This window comes from Xenopus laevis, chromosome 8L (genome assembly GCF_017654675.1).
Source record: "Xenopus laevis strain J_2021 chromosome 8L, Xenopus_laevis_v10.1, whole genome shotgun sequence".
Classification (NCBI taxonomy): Eukaryota; Metazoa; Chordata; class Amphibia; order Anura; family Pipidae; genus Xenopus; species Xenopus laevis.
In genome coordinates, this window is record NC_054385.1 from 87,715,649 (window position 1) to 87,733,919 (window position 18,271).

At 37.4% G+C, this 18,271-nt stretch overlaps 1 protein-coding gene across 3 annotated transcripts in view; it reads left to right on the forward strand.

Annotated features, from left to right (window-relative positions):
* The window catches only part of wdr25.L (WD repeat domain 25 L homeolog), a 109,680-nt gene that overhangs the window by 79,124 nt on the left and 12,285 nt on the right, over positions 1 to 18,271 (forward strand). For all 3 annotated transcript variants that reach the window (XM_041573069.1, XM_041573070.1, XM_018230558.2), the window contains 2 exons: positions 952 to 1,099; positions 7,339 to 7,469. In XM_041573069.1, coding sequence (XP_041429003.1) covers positions 952 to 1,099; positions 7,339 to 7,469 — 279 coding nt within the window. The remainder of the gene's footprint in view (positions 1 to 951; positions 1,100 to 7,338; positions 7,470 to 18,271) is intronic.

Here is an 18,271-nt window from a genome sequence, read left to right on the forward strand (position 1 = left end):
CCATGGACAGTAACCCATGGCTTTAAAAAGCGAATCACTGGTTGCTGTAGGTGAATGCCCATGGGCAAATTTGCTCGGTGTTGATAAATGAGCCCCAGTGTCTTTAAAGTCATGTGGGTACAAAATACTATTGTTTCCTCTGTGTTCCTTGTTCTTCAACTACACAGGCATAAGAAAACTCCATGCGTTCCATATTTCTCTACAGCTGTAGAATTTACTGATCATAACAACAGCCAACAATTGATTGGTTGCTTTTAATTTATAGATGTGGTACAAACAATGATCATATTCTACCACTGTTAAATAAATCTATCATTAAATAATACCTACTTAGCATAGAGCTCTTCCCTTTAGAAAATGCTTACAATATAGCAGATGCTTTAAAGCAGTGGTAGTTCTCAAACTGGGGCTCCCCCCCTGGAATCAGAAGTAGTGGTTGAGGGTGCTCAGCTTGAAGGCCAGTTATGGTAAGAATTGGTGTAAATGCCTAATCTTTCTCCTAAATACTCAGCAAGCCCAGTTTGAAGCGTAGCAAGGGTGGGATTTGGGATGAACATTTTCAGACCCCCCCCCCCATTAGATATTCCTTGGAACAATAGCTAAATGACTGATAAAGTGTCTTCTATGCTCTTTAAATAACAGTCCAATTGACACCTTGTCGTAGTTCTCTTTTACTGCAGATAATCTAAGTACTGGTCTGTGCCAGACAGAAACCCATTTTTGCTGCTGTTGCCAGATGCTTGTCTCAGAGATTCAGGCTAGGAGAATCTGAACTTGATAAAACATTGTGCACATATACCAAGAGAATATTAGTGTAAGGTTTTTGTCCACTATACACAGCAGTTTTATTGGCAAGCAGGGGCAGGTTTGTGTTCTGATATTTTGTCCTTGATTTACATTCAATGCATTTCTAATATTGTCTTATGTATCTACTTGATTCATGTATTTCAGATCTGGAATGGTGTTGATTCAGGAAAGTGTTTAAAAACTTTCTCACACCACAGTGGGGCAGTTCGTGATGCACAGTGGTCTGCGTGTGGCCAAAAAATTCTGAGTGGTGGATTTGACTCCATGCTGTATTTGACAGATGTTGAAACAGGCGAGTATTGGGGACATTATAAACTGACTAGCAATATTAATGGGCTTGAAACTGCTCATGTTGGCAATTTTGCAAATTTTGCAATAAGAAAAGCTCACAAATGTCATGCTAAAGATTACACTGCAGCATCAATGGCACGTAAGTTGGGTCTCAGCCCATTCCTCCCCTTGTTGTGTTACTCCAGGGGTTTGGTGGTATGTGCTGTGAAACAGCTTATTCCTGCTGACCTTTTACTATTGTTAAATGTCCTTGCCTTTCATTTTATTTGTAATGTTTTATGATTCATTTTGGCTTGATAATTTTAGCAAGATACAAAAATACAGTCCTTGGTGTGTGTAGTTTGTGCTCAGCTTCCACCTGTCCTTAATTTATAGTGCCAGTTTTTGGTTTATAAAACAACTGCATAGTTTTGGCCATCATAGCATATCGTATATGGCACATTATGTTTCCTTTATCATACTACTTGTAAGCTGCCAAAGCTTGTTGAAGTCGAACTGGCCTACTTGTGCCCACCGGGTACCAGACTCAATCGCCCACCACCCAGCCACCACCGCCTGCCTTGCAGGCAGGTGGCAGCAGGGCCCAACAACATTGGGCCCATTGTGTAGATAGAAGTTGATTTTCAAATCTTGACAGGTAAGCTTACCGGTATTAATTGGTATAGTAGTACAACCATTATCTTTTTTTATTATTTATTTATTATTTTTATTTTTTTTTAAAGGGAGCATATATGCAGAATTTAAACTTACAGTAAGTAGAATTGCCAAGAGTGCTCTTATGAGCACTTTTGCAGGTTACATTTTTTAGTTTTCATGATATTAGTGCTCTTTGCTAGTCAGCCCAGGAAAGCCTGAGCAAAATGGCGAATGCGGTTTCTCAAAAGCATCTCTTGACACTTATCCGATTAGTCCTATCAGTCCGATCATAAGGGCACTCTGACCAATTCTATGTTTGTTTCAATGTTTGTTTTTTTAAATGTTATGCTTATTTTCTTTGCTGAAAATGTTTCATATGGGTATGATTTTATGTGAACTGTAATCGCTACCTAAACTAATTTTCAGTAGTGTAATGTTATAAAAAATATCTTAACCCATAGCAATCAATTAGATCTGTGCTGTCCAACTTCTATGGTATCGAGGGCCGGAATTTTTCCAATCTACATTGTGGAGGGCCGAAAACGGAAGCCAGTGTTAGCCACTCCCTGTTTTTAGACCACACCCACTTTAAACCACACCCATGTTACCGCAAGACCATGTCCACATTAATAGCACACCAAAAAACCAAATGGTTGGTGCTCACTGCAGGGATCACGGCCGAAACTATGGGTAAGCAGAGTAGGCGGCTGTCTAGGGCGCCATCATTGAGGGGCGCACTTTTTTCAAGCATTTATTTAATAATTTGTTTCAGTAATCATGGTCACCCAGTTGGGTGGAATCCATCTCCTTCCCCTTCTCCCTCTTGCCGGCAAGTAATAGCTCCTTCTGTGCGGTGCAGCGCAACATGCGTATACGCGTCAATGACGTCCCTGATGTGGTCGGGTGGCAGAGAGAGGCAGAGAGCTGGTGGCCTGCTTGGTGTGGCTCTCACTGCTCTCAGCCTTGCACAGTTGCACTGAACTGAAGACATTCTTTCTATTACTGTTATGTGTAAAGCTTCCTGCTGGCATAGCCAGGTACAGATTTGGGGGCCATATGTTTGTGTTACTGCTGGGCTGGGCGCTGGCACAGGTACATAAATACTTGGGGACAATATGATGTGATCAGATTTATTTTTAGCTGCTGCTGACTCCGGTAAAGATTGGGGGCAATATGATGGCTGCAGGAGGGCTGTATGATGGATGGCTGCTGAGCTTGCTTGCACAGGTACAGGGGGCAGTAATATAAATGAAAAAGTGTTGTACACTTTCTTGCTCTCTTTATTTAAAAACCATCATGGTAAAGAGGTAAATGTTAATGCAGGACAGGGGGGCACTGAGTGAAGCTCTTGCCTAGGGTGCCAAACTACCTTGTGCCTGCCCTGGCAAGGATGTCACTCATATGTGAAAAAAGCTAAGTCATATTAAGACATACATATAAATCCATATGCCTCCTCCTCCCCTGTGTTTAATACAGTACCCCAGCATATGATTAAACACCTTAGGGCCACTAACAATAATTTTCAATTGCTAACAAACCCCCAGAACAAATACCAAAGTATGACACACACAGGGAGCATATGGAAGGCAGAACAGAGCAGGAGACAGGAATCAGGACCAGTCTAATATGTACTACATACAGTGACACTGTGCTGGTGCTCCATTAGCATTTTGAATAAAGTTTGAACAGGAGAACAATGTGGGCAGTTACAGTCTGGGTCTCAGGTGTGAACAGTACAGGCCTTTAGGGGAGTGAACAATAGAGGTGTAACAGGTGTGAACAATACAGGGGGTTATAGTCTGAATTTGAGGTTTAGACAATGCAGGGGCCAATTAATCTCCATATGGTAAACAGACACAGCAGGCAGACTTTCATGAGGAGGGCCACATCAAGCGGGCCGCCAGTTGGACAGCCCTGAATTAGATGATTGTTTTTAATCAGCTGACCAATAAATCCTAACTACTGATCAGTTACTAGACAATTATCAAACTTTAGACTATTTATTACATAATGCTGTTCTGTTGCCATAATTAATTAAGGACACAGAAACCAATGGCTTTGAATTGGTTTTTGTGAACTTAGTTTTAGAATGCAGAGACCTCTATAGTCTCTGTGCTTGTGCTGTCACCTCTTATTTATTACTTTAAATCCACAACTATTTGGAGAACAGCAGGAGAAGAGCAGTTAGTCACAGTTGCTTTACTACTGCCTATTCAGAGATCTTAAATATCTTGTGGGAGCAATCTCTAGGTGAAACAAGCCAACTGTTGTCTTAACAGATGTGAGCAGGATATTTACTGTGTCCTAATGTGCCTGTTAAGATAAGAAATTGAAAATAAGCATGGAGAAAGTAGTAGACACCAGAGGTTCAGTTAATGAAATATTAAGTCATCTTCATCCTCTGTGAAGCCTGCACATTTTCTCTACTGCAGATAAGGGGGCACATCTACTAAAGGGCATATTGTTTTATTTTGGCGGAAATTTGTAAAAATGACAATTCCCAACGAATATGCCAATTTACTAAAAGGCGAAGAGGACAAGTCGCTTGTGAAAAAGCTCAGCACTAAAGAAGTTTTGCACCGTTTTGCCAGCGACAATCCGGTAATTTATCAAAGTGCAAACGGTACCCTTTTCACCAAAGTGTTCTTCGTCGGGTTCAATCGACAAACTCCTATTATAAAGATAGAGCAGACATTTATAAATCGCAATCTACCTCGGCTCGGCCTGTAAACTGCAATCTTTACTAAGCAATTGACTCTGCTTTAGTGAATATCTACCCTAATATATTCTACAACTACTGTATATTGTCACCAATGAGTTTCATGTACGGGAAAAGGCTTTACTTTTTAGTATAACATTATGTTTTTATGTCCCTAGGTGATTTAAAATTCATACTGTGCAAATTTAGACCTTAAACCTCAAATTGTTCACAGATTCTTTTCTTTTTCTTTCCAGACCTAAATCTTGCTTGCTGTGGTCAGATTTGATTATATCTAATTTTACACACACCATTACCTTTTCTGTTCCGGTGTCTTGTTTTATTGAATGGCAATGTCGGGTTAGTTTGGATAATTATGTCACAAATGCTTAATACCATATTACTGTGTTTATGTATAATGGGGGAAAACATGAACGCTATTTTTAGTAGAGGTGGCCAAGGAAAGGACTTTGCTTTTAACTGTTGTTAAACATCATTCAGTTGCTATAATGGGCTGGGAGTTTTACTCAAGCTACAACTAAAAGAACACTTTCTAGACACACTTACTATATTAATTATATTATTTCACTATCTCCCCTACTACACATTAAATCTTTCAAATAGGATTCTTTCCAAGATGTGCTTAGCCTGCTGCCACAAGTCCTGAAATGTTGCACTCTTTCTATTGTCTACTTTAGGACACAGGTCAGTTTTGCCTATTTAAACATAGAGTACTTTAAGTGCGGGTACTTGATGTTATGGCATGGTCATAACTGAAATATTCTCCTGCTTATTATTCCATGGGTAATGCAATGTAGACAAATACAAGAGTTCCTCTGCACTCAACCCATTTTTCCATTCTCAACCTCGAGCTATTAAAAAATGCCTTACCCTTTAAACAAAACAGGGATTGTTTGTCCATATATTGCACTATATTTAAGCTGACCAACAACGTCAAAGTCACCCCTGGTATGACCAGTCCAACATTCAACTTTCATCTGATTCCTTAAGAATTCAGTTATTTCATTATACATTTTACACATTTTACACAGTGGCTAAGTCTTACCTGCAACTTACTTGCTGCTTTCAAAGTTGAAACTTCCAAACATGGTTGCTCTTTTATTGGCCACCACTGGGATCACCTGACTATAGCTGGAAAGGGTGGAAGCTGCAACAGGGAGCTGGCCACTACTCCTGTATAAACTATAACAAATAGGGAAAGTTGTACTCACCACTTGTTTTTTTAACAAATTAAGCAGGGTGCATTGAGGCTGTGGCCACTAAATTCTTATGACAAATACAAGAAGTCCTCTGCACTCAACCCACTATAAATCTATTAAGGATATTGAGCCAGTTTGTGCCTTGAGCTACTAAAAAATGCCATACCCTTTAAACAAAAGAGGGATTGTTTGTCCATATATTGCAATATGTTTAAGATGGCCAACTACATCAAAAGTCACAACTGGTATGGCCAGTCCTACAATACACTCAATGTAATAAGTTAATTAAGCTAGAAATATACAATAACAAAAACAAGCTCTACACTGCTCTGCAGAAAGTGTGCATTTACTTACCATTTAACATCTATATTCACTCTTGTAGTTGGCTCTTTTGGTGTAACATAGGTTAATAAAACAGACACGTCCATCGATTACAATTTTTTATGTTAATATAAACCTGCTTAGCTGCTAGAGGAAGGCAAAAAACACAATTTGAAGCCTCCGGATTTTGCCTCAGAAGGGGGAAAACATGGCAATTGGACCAATTCCTGAATCTGCCTGGAACCAAGAACTTTTTTCAATAATAATGTATTTTATTCCTTGCTAAAGAGTCATCTTACCACTTCTTAAAGCCAGCTAATTACTGTACCTTGCTACAAATCCAGGCCTGTTTCCATTATGAATTTGCCTAGTGCAGCCCCATTAAGGGTGTTAGTGGTTTGTGTATTTTTACAACCCAGTCGCAAAACCTTACATTTATCAACATTGAATTTCATCTACCACTTAGCCTCCCAGAGTGCCAGGTTGTCAAGATCCTGCTGCAAGAATGCCACATCTAGGATGAAATTAATTGGGCTGCAAAGTTTCTAATCTGCAAACACTAATACGTGACTTACAATACCCTCGTCTAAATCATTCATGAACAAATTAAATAGAAGTGGACCCAATACAGAACCTTGTGGAACCCTACTAATTTTAACTACCTGTACTAGGCAGACATTCTTGTGCCGTGACATGCTTAATTCAAGGGAAGAGAAGATATTGATAAAGAGAGTTGATTCTGCCAGCCATAGTTGCTACTAGAGATATATCTTTTCAACTATGAGTAAAAAGAGCCTTAGACACAGTATATAAGTATTTTAAAGTTGAAACTTGGTGTATGAGAAGCAGTTCAAATCTTGTTTAAGGGGAGGGAATGGTAACAACAGAATATCTATAGTATAGAATATCTAGAATATATCTCTGTGCATGCATGTTATAATTACCATGTAAAACCTTTAAAATTGCTCTGGAGTTAGAACTATTCAATTGTCTGACATTGTCAAGCAATTTACAAAAGGTTTTTGTTAATCAACTTTTTGTATGTAACTAGTGACTCGTGCTAATATTTCTATACATAATTATATCTCAACCAGTGTAACCATAGCAACTGCTTTGCCCTCTTATAATATGTTGGTATTCCTCTCCTTAGGGAAATTAAATGAGTCCAACTACACAGTGAGAGTTTGAGTTAAAAGATATACCGAATGCAATTTGCTCATAATTATGTGCTGGAGCACAAAACAGCTAGCCGACATTTATGTTTGTCCTGCTGAAACAATAAAACAATTTGAAAAGGGTTTTATTCAAAACATCTGCTTGATATCCCTTTTTTTTGACTAATTATTAAATCTCTATTTCTTTTAGGGAAAGCGCTGTTTAGTGCAAGAAATGAATTTAAGATTGGCCTAGTTCGGTTTCACCCAAATGATCCTAATCTTTTTGTATGTGGCGGATTCTCTCCTGCGCTGAGAGCCTGGGATATGAGGACAGATCAGGTACTGTGCATATTATATGTTGGCCTGCCTAATACATTTCTGCAATGAGCTTAAGGATAGGCATTATTCTAGAAATAGTAAGTTTGTTTTCTACACAGATCATCTTGACAATATGCTTTCATAGGGTTGGCCTGATTCTAACAAAAAAAATACTGCATTCAACAGGCTCAGTTAAAGTAAATGATTTTAATAGACAAGCAAAAGAAATTAAAATGTTTCGATCACATCATCTTCATCTTCCTCAGGGAAAAACTAACTTAATTTGCTCAGGTGCAGTAACCCATAGCAACCAATAAGATGTTTGCTTTTACACAAGTGATCATACCACCTGATAGGTTGCTCTGGGCTATTGAAGCTGGGCAAACAGTGTGCCTTTTTTTACATGATCCCATATGTTTTCACTTCAAACAGTGCACAATGACACCACATGTCAGAGCATTTATTTCAATAACTAATGTAAGGTTATGGTGTAACATGGTGAGCTAATAATCTAGATCTAATGATAACCCTATAACTGTTCCTGACTGTATTTTGCATCTCTGAAAGTAGGGGAAAAATGTTTAGTTGAGGAAGCGTTCTTAAACCATTTATATCTCAAAATATATTAAAGCCTATTTGTGAAAAACATTATGTATGATAGACATGGTTCCTCTTTAAACATGTATTTGATCCTTCTGCAAAATATTGAATTGCATTCATGTTCTTACTTTTAAATGACTCATGTCCGAGGCTGTCCAGCTGGTGCTGTGGAGAAGTTGAGGTTGGACCACCAGTAGTTGGTTTAGCACAGGCTGGATATCTGTGTGTTTGATTCATACTGCAAACAGATAGCAACAGTCTTCTGCAGTCCATTTTGATTTCCTAAAAGATTAATATCTACAAGTAGAATTATCAGGCAGGCAGCATATTGGCTTTTCTTCCCTAACGTATGTAACGTACTGGACAAAAATTGCTCTAATAAATCACTGCACAATGGTATGTCTTTATAGTAATTGTCTTTAATGAAAATTGAATGCAGAATGTCATGTGACTGCCCTATCTCAAATGTTGTAGTCTGGCATAATTGGTATTCAGTGAAACAACTATTGATTCTATTATAACTCTCTATAATATCTTATCAGCTGAAAAAACGATTTATAAAATATTCTGTTTATCCAAAGTTGTCTTTTCTACTGTTAGTATGCACCTCGTATTAAAAATTTATTGCAGTACCCCTCTTTATTGGTCAACAATCATTTTCACAAGAAAACGCTTCTTTCTCTAGGGCTCATATGTGGAGTTTGCACTGCTTCTTTAAATAAACCTTGGGAGGTTTACTTGAAGCCATAAGCAGACTTATAAAGCATGTGCATTGCTGCTAATGGCTCCTTGTTTCTGGAGATGAGAAACAATTACGCCCTATTCTGTAGCTGCCGCTTGGTGTATTTATTAGTGTTTATTAAATTGCATGAACCTATCGAACAGAATTACAATTTGTGTGTCTGCAATTTAATTACACATGTTGGATTTGATGACAGCAAAGCACCAGTTAATCCATGTAGGCTGCTCCTGTAATGCTTCTTTCATGCAGTTAATTGGGTCTACCAGCTACTGATCTGTTGTGACTGTGTGATCTATCGCCTTTGCTTACATACACACCTGCAATGTATAAAGTCTTTATTGCAGCTTGCTGCATCCTTAGGCACAAGCATGGTACATCACAGTTTAATGCTTTTAATTTTGTTTTACATATTGACCATAATCTGATGCTGTATGTTAAATGTTATAATAATAATAATGATAATTATAATAATGTGTTCCTATATTGCTAAGGTTTTGCAAATATTCACAGAAACCGTTGCAAATAGGAAATTATTCACTTTGACTTTTTATTCCATGAATAAAAAATGGCAGATTTACAGTTAATAAAGCTGTTACGTGTTTCTACTTAGCCCTCCCTTTTAAAAGCGAGAAGATGGTAGCTAAATATCATCTTCATTGCTCTTAATTCTAATAAGGAGAGTAGGGAGCATTCACTTACCAAGACACAATGAACAAAGTTTTATTACAAGTGCATTTGCCATGTTGTTTTCCTACTATGCAGTGTTTATTCCCAGAATTAACGTGTCCTTGTGGATGCAAATTCTCTTTCTGCAACTGTGCTTCACCTACTACAGTTTTGTCTGAGTCATCAAAATGGACGCAACCGCACGTGTTTCATTGCAAATTTTCAACAATTATTTTCAAAGTCTGCCTGGCATCATTCTTTAGGCGCAAGTCTGCTGTCCCTGATAATGAGGGCGTAAAGTTAATCCTGGTGGTAACTCCAGGCTACCCCTGCATCACTAGGCACAGCTTTGCCCAATTTGAAACAGAAAGCAAGAAGGACTGCTCTAAACTCAACTGTTTGGAACTGCAAAGAGCACATTTTGACTAAAAACCACTAGCGGCCTATTAAAAGTTTGCTTTTAAAAAGGTGATCAATAAATGCTACCTTCTGATTGCTTTCTTTGGGATGGCGTCAGACCAGAACAGGTGCACAGGTGATTTCCAAGGAAATGTTCATCACATTAAACACGTACACCAAATTACACTTGGCTGGTATAGGGAGATATATTTCCAACCTGAACCTTAGAAAGCCAAAAATAAAAATTCATCCAGTGGAATGGTTAAAGATTGCTTAAGCAAATATGTACTGTATGTACTTCTTTGGCTTTCATGCTAAGCAGCTAGCCTAGATAATCCTCGTAGTTTATGTGGTATATGTGGAACTAAAAGTCTGCATAGCGATATGTTGTGGGTTGTATGGAGCAAGTCTGGTAAATAAACCCTTGAGCAGGCAGTGCTGTTTCAGTTGGGGGTCACATCAGACCCCACTGATGTTGTCCGGGTTCAGTGGCATTCTTGTCCTTGGCAAAAAGACTGAGGGATCGATTGTGGGGTTGGTATTTACATATATATTTATATTTTATAATATTATTATAAAGATTTTTCTTTGGAAAGCTTATTGTACTTGTCAAATGTTACAACAACCTGAAATCAAATTTGGACTTTGGCACTCAACAACAAATAAATCATAAACCTCTTTATGTTTTGTAATTCCTTAAAGGGCATCCAGCATGTAGAACCCTTGTTTTGGTGTACGAGCTTAAAGCTTGGTGGGCCTGGAACTTAATGCGATCAGTGGCAAGAAAAAACTCTACAATTTTGCTATGCTATTTGTTTTGCTGGAGAACGCAGATGTTTTTTATTATGTATCCCTTGCCTTCCTCAGCCCTTTCTCTGTTTGGAAGAGATTGGCAATATGGGAGCCATTTGTTTGTTCTATGAAGAACAGTTGTATAGTGGGAAGGAGCTTCTCTAACAAGGTAGGCAATGTATATGCTCCAATGGATTTTGGCCAAATTTTACCGGTTTGTGAATTTTTCAGTAGTTTGGCCGATTTTTGTCCTTCAACTTCACTTAGGGGGTTATTTATCGAAATCTGAATTTTTCTGATATTTTATTTTAAAAAAGTCCAAACAAGAATCCAAGATTTAAACTTATTTATTATAAAAAAAAAAAAAGCTTGATGTAATTGCATCTGAAAAACTCGATAAAATATAGCGAAAATCCGAATCGTTCGATTTTCTTTTTTCCCCTGAATCGTATGGTTTTTTTTTTCGAGCTTTTTCCCGAAAAGTCAGAATTTTCGGATTTTTGTGGAAAATCGTCAGATTTTTGGGCTTATTGCAGCGCACACCACAGAAACTTCCAAATAGGTAAGGGACCCCTTCCATTGACTTATATACAACCTCGGCAAGTCTGAGATGGCAGAATTCAGGTGTCATTGTGGATGCAAATTCTCTTTCTGCAACTGTGCTTCACCTTACTACAGTTGTGTCCGAGTCATCAAAATGTTTTCGGATTGGGGCTTATTGAAGCCTTATTGTAGGGTATAATAAATTAAAAAAAAAGTTTTTGTTTTAAAACTAAAAATTTCATATTTAATAGCATATAGTTTTTCGCATTTGGACTTTAATAAATAACCCTAATTGTTATAAATTATATCACCTATTTTCCTTTCAGCTTTAAGTCTTTAAGCTGTTCCTGGTATCTTTTCGTTTTGTTCACTGTTGTACAGTGTGTTTTTATTGTACATTTGATATAAAAATATGTTACCATTGCTTTTACTAAAAATGGATAACATCAATGCACAAATTGTGCCTAAAAAGAACAAAAAAGGCAGATGCAGCACAGTGTGTTTAAAGAGCTGACAGTCACAGTTCAGCATCTCTCAGTGCTGTTTCACATTCTGGCTCCAAGAAACAGCTCTTGTGGAAATTGAAGTAGTAATACATCTGTCAAGTCTCAGCTGGAAAGTATTTGGCAAATGCCTTTTTGGGAATATCTATTATGGTATGCAGAGATGTATTGTTAAGTTGACATTTAAACCTACACAGGCAACAATGAACCTTTAAACTCAAATCTGTCTTTGCAAATATGCAGCTAGGTATTGATTATTATTATTATTATTTGTCTATCCATCAAGCTACTCTGCTATGATATCAAACTGAAGCAGAAGTGGCAGAACAGAAGTTTTGGAAGAAATCCTATCCATAGCTAGACAGCAAGTAATGACTTGGAAGAATAAAATGTTGGCTCCTTGTCTCATTCCTGTCATTAGTGTGAAAGCACAGTATTCAGATGGGTTGATTCTAAGGGCTTTATGAAATGTGAAACATTTGAACATTTTTTTTTGTAATTATACAAAGGGTATACTACTATTTCTTTGTTGGTAACATTTTTGTTCAATGTGGCCTAAGTGCAGCTGGAGGCCAGGTGAAGCTTATTTGTGTTTCTGTCTTCTATATTTCTATCAGTGAAGCAAAACATTATATAACAGCTGTAAGGGGAAATGCAATAAATGATGTCAACTGGGAAATGGAGAATTGTTCAAATGAAGGCGCAAATATTATTTAATGTTGTCTTTCAGATCTCACTTTAATGCTTCCTTGGTTTAAGGCTAATGTGCACCTAGTGTTTAATGCCATAATAATATGACTAGGATTTGGAGTTATAGGAATTATTTATCATATATATATGTGCTGTTCTATTCCGAGGTACAGTATTTTAAAAGATTATGTTCTTCCTTTTTACAATTTTTTTTTTTTTTTTAATTATTGTTTTTATTCTGGAACATTCTGGTTTGAAATTTTAACTGTTGATGCAGCCCACTTACCCTAGCAGCAAGGCAATGATTTTTTTTGTTATATTCAAAAATATAGTTTGTAATAAGATGTATATAAAAGAACAGACATTATAGCAAAGTTTCTATATAACATTTACTTTATCTACGGTAATTCCCATATTCCAGTTAATTGATTTGTTTGATCCAATGATTTGAATGGCAGACTGGAATATGACTTGGAGAGAGCCTGACTAGAAATGATATCCTCAGATTGAATTTGCTTTCTCTGCCAAGTGTTGTGTGACCCTGACGACCAAAAACCTGCAACAGCTTATTATTGCCATCTTCTTGTGCAACTATATTAGGGGATTAAGGACAGTAGCTACAGCTGAGCAGGATTTATACCTCTGATGAGCAATTCAAATTACAAGCTAAAGATCAATATAGAAGGTTCAAAGAAAAAAGTTCTTCCTTGTATATAAAGGGACGTTAGAAATATCCAGGTACATTTAGATGCAATGGCTGTGAACAATGTTCTAATAAATCTCTTCTAACATAGGCAAGCTTGCATGTTGTGTGCATGAGGGGTAATGGTATTTTTCAAGGCATTGACTAGATACATCCTGAAAGAAGCTGTGGTGATCTGGACAGAAAATGATTACAGGTGGAAACACAATAGATCTTTAAGTTATTGGTTAATAAGTTATTAGCCAAAAATGTAATGTATAAAGGCTCGAGTGGCTGGATGTCTAACATAATAGCCAGAACCCAACTATTTTGCAGCTCTAACTCTGAGCTAGTCAGCGACTATAAAGGGGGGCCACATGGGACATAACTGGTCATTGAGTTTGCAATTGATCCTTAGAATGCAGGTCAGATTCAAAAGCAAACAGTTATGGCCCATGTGGCCCCCCTCCAGTCAGCAATTGGTTACTGCCTGGTAACCAATCAGTGGAAACCGAGAGCTGCAAAGCAGGAAGTAGTGCTCTGTTCTGTTATGTCCAGTCACACCAGCCTTTATACATTACATTTTTGGCTAACTAACTATATTGGAAAACATTTTTATTTTGCACAGCCTATCTGCTTACCCAATTTTAATTTTTTTTACTGAACAATTCCTTTAAACAATATCGTATTCAGGTTGTTACGATAGCAACAGTCTCAGCACAGAACATCTCCTTTAAAATGATTACCACTTCAGTCACCGATAGCCTCTTGAGAGCCATTCTAACAGCTGTCAAGGTTTGTCTTGTGGGAATGGGCAGAACTGTGGAGATCACTCCTGCTGGGCACAAGCTTTGTCAACAGAAAATGAAAGAAATTACATCCTGGGAAAGCAGGAGATGCAATCCAATCACATCTGCTTGCCTTGGTTGTCAAAGCAAATGTTGAAAAATGTCACCATCAAATCACCCTGAACCTCGGCAGATTCTCTTTGCCTATGAGATCATGATATCATGGAGATTCGCTCCTCGTGGTACATACAAGTCATCATGTTTTTTGCTCATTGAAGCATTTTCCTCATAATTTCAGCATCATTTTGACTGCATATTAAATTGCATCCAATGCACCAATAGTGACACAAGTAGCACCTGTGTAAATCACACAAGCGGCAGTGCCCTCAACATGAACTGGAAATGACATCACTGAGTAAGCAGATCAACTGGGTAACAGGAAAAAAAACGCTTTATGGTCAGTGGTTGGTGGGATGGATTATAACTGCACTTTTGCTGGGTACCCATGCTGGGTAACTGCGGACCACCTGCCGGTTGGTAAAATGGGGACTTTTTATCCTAAACCCAATCACTTTGTGGGTTTTACATGGAAATGTTTTGCCATAATAATGACGCCCATTGACTCCAATGGGTCACGAGTCAAAAACTATTAATCGGGGTGACTTGCCGCCCATAGACTTCAATGCATTTTGGGTCATTTTTGTTGTTTCGCAAATTTTCTGCAAAACAGGTCACTAGTTCTAGCCACCCACAGCTCCAAGTCAGGTCAGTATTTAGCTTATATAAGTAAGAAATGTAACTGCTTTGTTTAAATCACTATTTCAAGGGGCTATTCTATGTTTTTTTTCTTTTTGCCAAATATCAAAATAGTTGTTTTTGTTTTTTGTTACTAAACATTTTTATTGGTTTTCACTGTAACAAGTAAAATAAGAATGCAATACATTTCAACAAGTATTCAGCTGCAAGTTTGTCTATGTCTGATTTTTTTTTTTTTCTGTCGTTCCTTGTGAAACATTTCCATAATCGGTCAATTGCCATGACCTCTTAAGGTAGGCCATTTCAGTATTAATCTTGCAGCTGGCATTTAGATAAGGAAGGGGTGGTCAGTTGATGAGAGGAAGAGAGAAAAAAAAGGGAAGAGGGAGATTGAAAGTGAGAGAGAGTTACTTTGAAGTCAATATGTTATTACCAGACTACATCTTGTTTGTAAAGTTGCTCAAGTAGTTCTAGAAGCCTCGGGTTGAGGTCCGGGTTGTAAGTCCTCCAGAAGTTGAATCCACGGATACCACTCCAGTTCCCCCTCATAACTCCTGTCTAGAAGTCTGTCTCTGATGGATTCCATCACTCTGGTCCTGTTCACTTTGTTTATCAGCGATTGCTGTAAAAATTGTTTTTTAATGCCTGTTTATTTTTTTTATTTTTTTTTGGCACATAAACATAACTTGACTACATAGATGTGATAAATGAGAACTCACTGATTGCAGTTTTTTACAGGTATGGAACAATTTGTGGTCACAGGCTCTGGGTCCCTCCTCTGACCTCACTGGCAAATAGGGAGTAAGAGACCATAGTTAAGTCAACATTTCAGTCAATTTTATTCAACTACATTCTATTCAATTTTATCATATGACAAGGTAACAAAAGAAGGGTAATTCCCATGCCATTTATCATGGGTAATGCCTGCTCTAGTGATCGGCCTGTAAGAGGGGGCCATCCATGTAGGGTCCCTCTGTGGAGTTAAATTGGTTATGATATCCAAATATTTATAACCATTCTGGCACTGGAAGAAGATTTCATTAATTTATTCCAGTGCATTCCAGGACTGACCAGTGAAACCACTATTTTAATGAATCAAAGGGCTTGGCGGCATCAAGTGCACCTAGACCCTGTATTTGGCTTGTTCAAATTTCTGTATAACTTTCAGGAATCTTTTTATATATTAATTGTGGTGTATTTCCCTGGCGTGATGCCTGTTTCGACAGGGTATATGATATTAAGGATCACTGCAGAAAGCCTGAGTTTCTTGTACCTTGGCTGAAAGTGCTTGTTTATTTTTTCAGATCTGTGAGGGTAATTTAGACCCTTTGTGGTACCCACCAAAAGAGAAGTAATAGGGTGGCATTTAATGATTGAGGATAAGGAAATTAGTCATTGTATGTTTATTGAAGTATTATTATTTAGACTGCAGTATGAAAATAACCATGTACCACAGCAAGGACCAAATTGTGTTTCTATGGTAACTGTTTGTGCATATTAGGGTCATATAGAATAGAATTCTGTTTTAGTTAAATCATGTAAAGTAATTTTTTAGAGTTATGAGCATTCTGAAAACCATTGGAGCTTCAATTTGTGACCTTATTATCCATAGCCTTTCCATCTGTCACAGTAATTACTTTTGCCATTAAAATCTACCAAATAAGGTACAGGGAGTTCATTTAGTTTATTTTATTATTCTTTCTTAGTTTGCTGTATTAATCATAACTGCAAACTGTTTTAGAAATCCATGTTTTGAAACAAAGTGCTGCAAAGTTACTTACTGATTCCTCTTCATTCTGTGTCATGTAATGTTCTTGCAGCGAGATATAAAACTTCAAGAGGGTTATTTATTAAAGGTCGAATGTTACTCGAATTAACTCACATCTCGATTTTTTAAAATCTATGTAGGGAACTGAAGATCAGAGTTCATAGAAGAGGCCCCCAGAACTTTCAATATTTGAAGACAGTTTGTGTGGAAGAATGGACCTAAATCACACCAGAGCAATGCATGTGACTAGTTTCTCCATACAGCAGGTGCATTGAAGCTGTCATTACCAAAAAAGGCTTTTCTACCCAGTATTAAATACATTTCAGTAAGCGTGTTCAATACTTTTGGTAATATGTGGGTGGTTACCAACATCTGGTGTAAATTTCACGTCAATAGAGATCTATTTACTGAGAAAAACGTTGACGTATTCAATACTTTTCACTGCTGTATATCTTTGTTTTTATCCAGCAAAGCTGCACTGCTCCATTTGCATTAGAGCCACTTGTGTTTTATTGACACAACTAGGTGGATGGGACAATCTTATGATCTTGCCTTGTTCATTGACCTATTTTATAAAAGCTCAAGAAGCAGTAAAGGTATGGGATCTATTATCCGAAAACCAGTTATCCAGAAAGCTTCAAATTATGGAAAAGCTGTCTCCCATAGACTCCGTTTTATCAAAATAATCTAAATATTTTTTAAAATGTTCTGTTTTAATAACACAGTACCTTTTACTTGATCCAAACTAAGATATAATCCTTATTAGAAGCAAAACCAGCCCATTGGGTTTATTTAATGTCTACATGATTTTTTGTAGGACTTAAGGAATGAAGAGCCAAATTACAGAAAGATCTGTTTTCCGGAAAACCCCAGGTCTTGAGCATTCCCATACAATGCAAAAGGAATGCTGCAGCTCCTGTGGGCATAGAGTATAGGACAGGCCCTGTTATGTACCTTTCCCCAAAAGGATTGTTTTTGTGTGGGTGTAGCACTCCACTCTCTGTGCAGCACACTTTTCTGAGGTCCGGGAAAACAAGTCTTTTCATTTTGAAAGTAACTTGCAAACCTCTTTTACCTCAATGGACTTCTAAAATTGACCACATCCCCATCCATGACTTTGTATGCAATTATCCACTTACCTATCCATGCATTTGTTTGCAAGTTTCCACAACCCCATCCATGTGATTTGCTCAACCGTTTCACATATTAGCTGTAAGTTATGTCTGCTTTGATCTTATTCTATTTACACCATGTCTGCTGCTTGTTTTGTATATGGCTGCCTTTATTGGCAACTAAGTAATGAATATGTCTTTTTTTCACTAGATAAATTATAGGAATTGGCAATAATATTAGTGTCTATCCATGTGAGACATAACATCATTGTCTTTCATCTTCAACCCCTACAGCTATGTTGTTTCCCTTTTAATTTTCTTTCATCTTCTACCTTTCTTTTATCTAATTTCAAGGAAAATTTAAAAATATATACGTTTAATGGCTGTGAAAAAACATGTTTTATAAAATCTAAACGAAGGAAGCACTGTGCCATCTTTAGTGGCATTTTAAGACTGATTGAGAATGCATAAAATACATTGTTTCCATCAGTCCCTGACCAGTGGAACGTACTTTCTAAAGGGTCACATTCACTCATATGAACAATTGTGTATTTTTAATTTTATCAGGAGACCATTAACTTGTATGTTTGTTTTTGGACTGTATAAGGGAGCCAGAGGAAACTCACACAGACACCCAATGCCCTATATTCTGGTATATATAAATAAATGCCATGAGGAAGAACCTTTCTAAATAGTTACAATTCTGCTGACTAGAGAACTGTCACATTCAAATGTACAATGTCAAGTCTGTGAAAAGGAAGGCTAGGTCAGCTCTGTGTTCA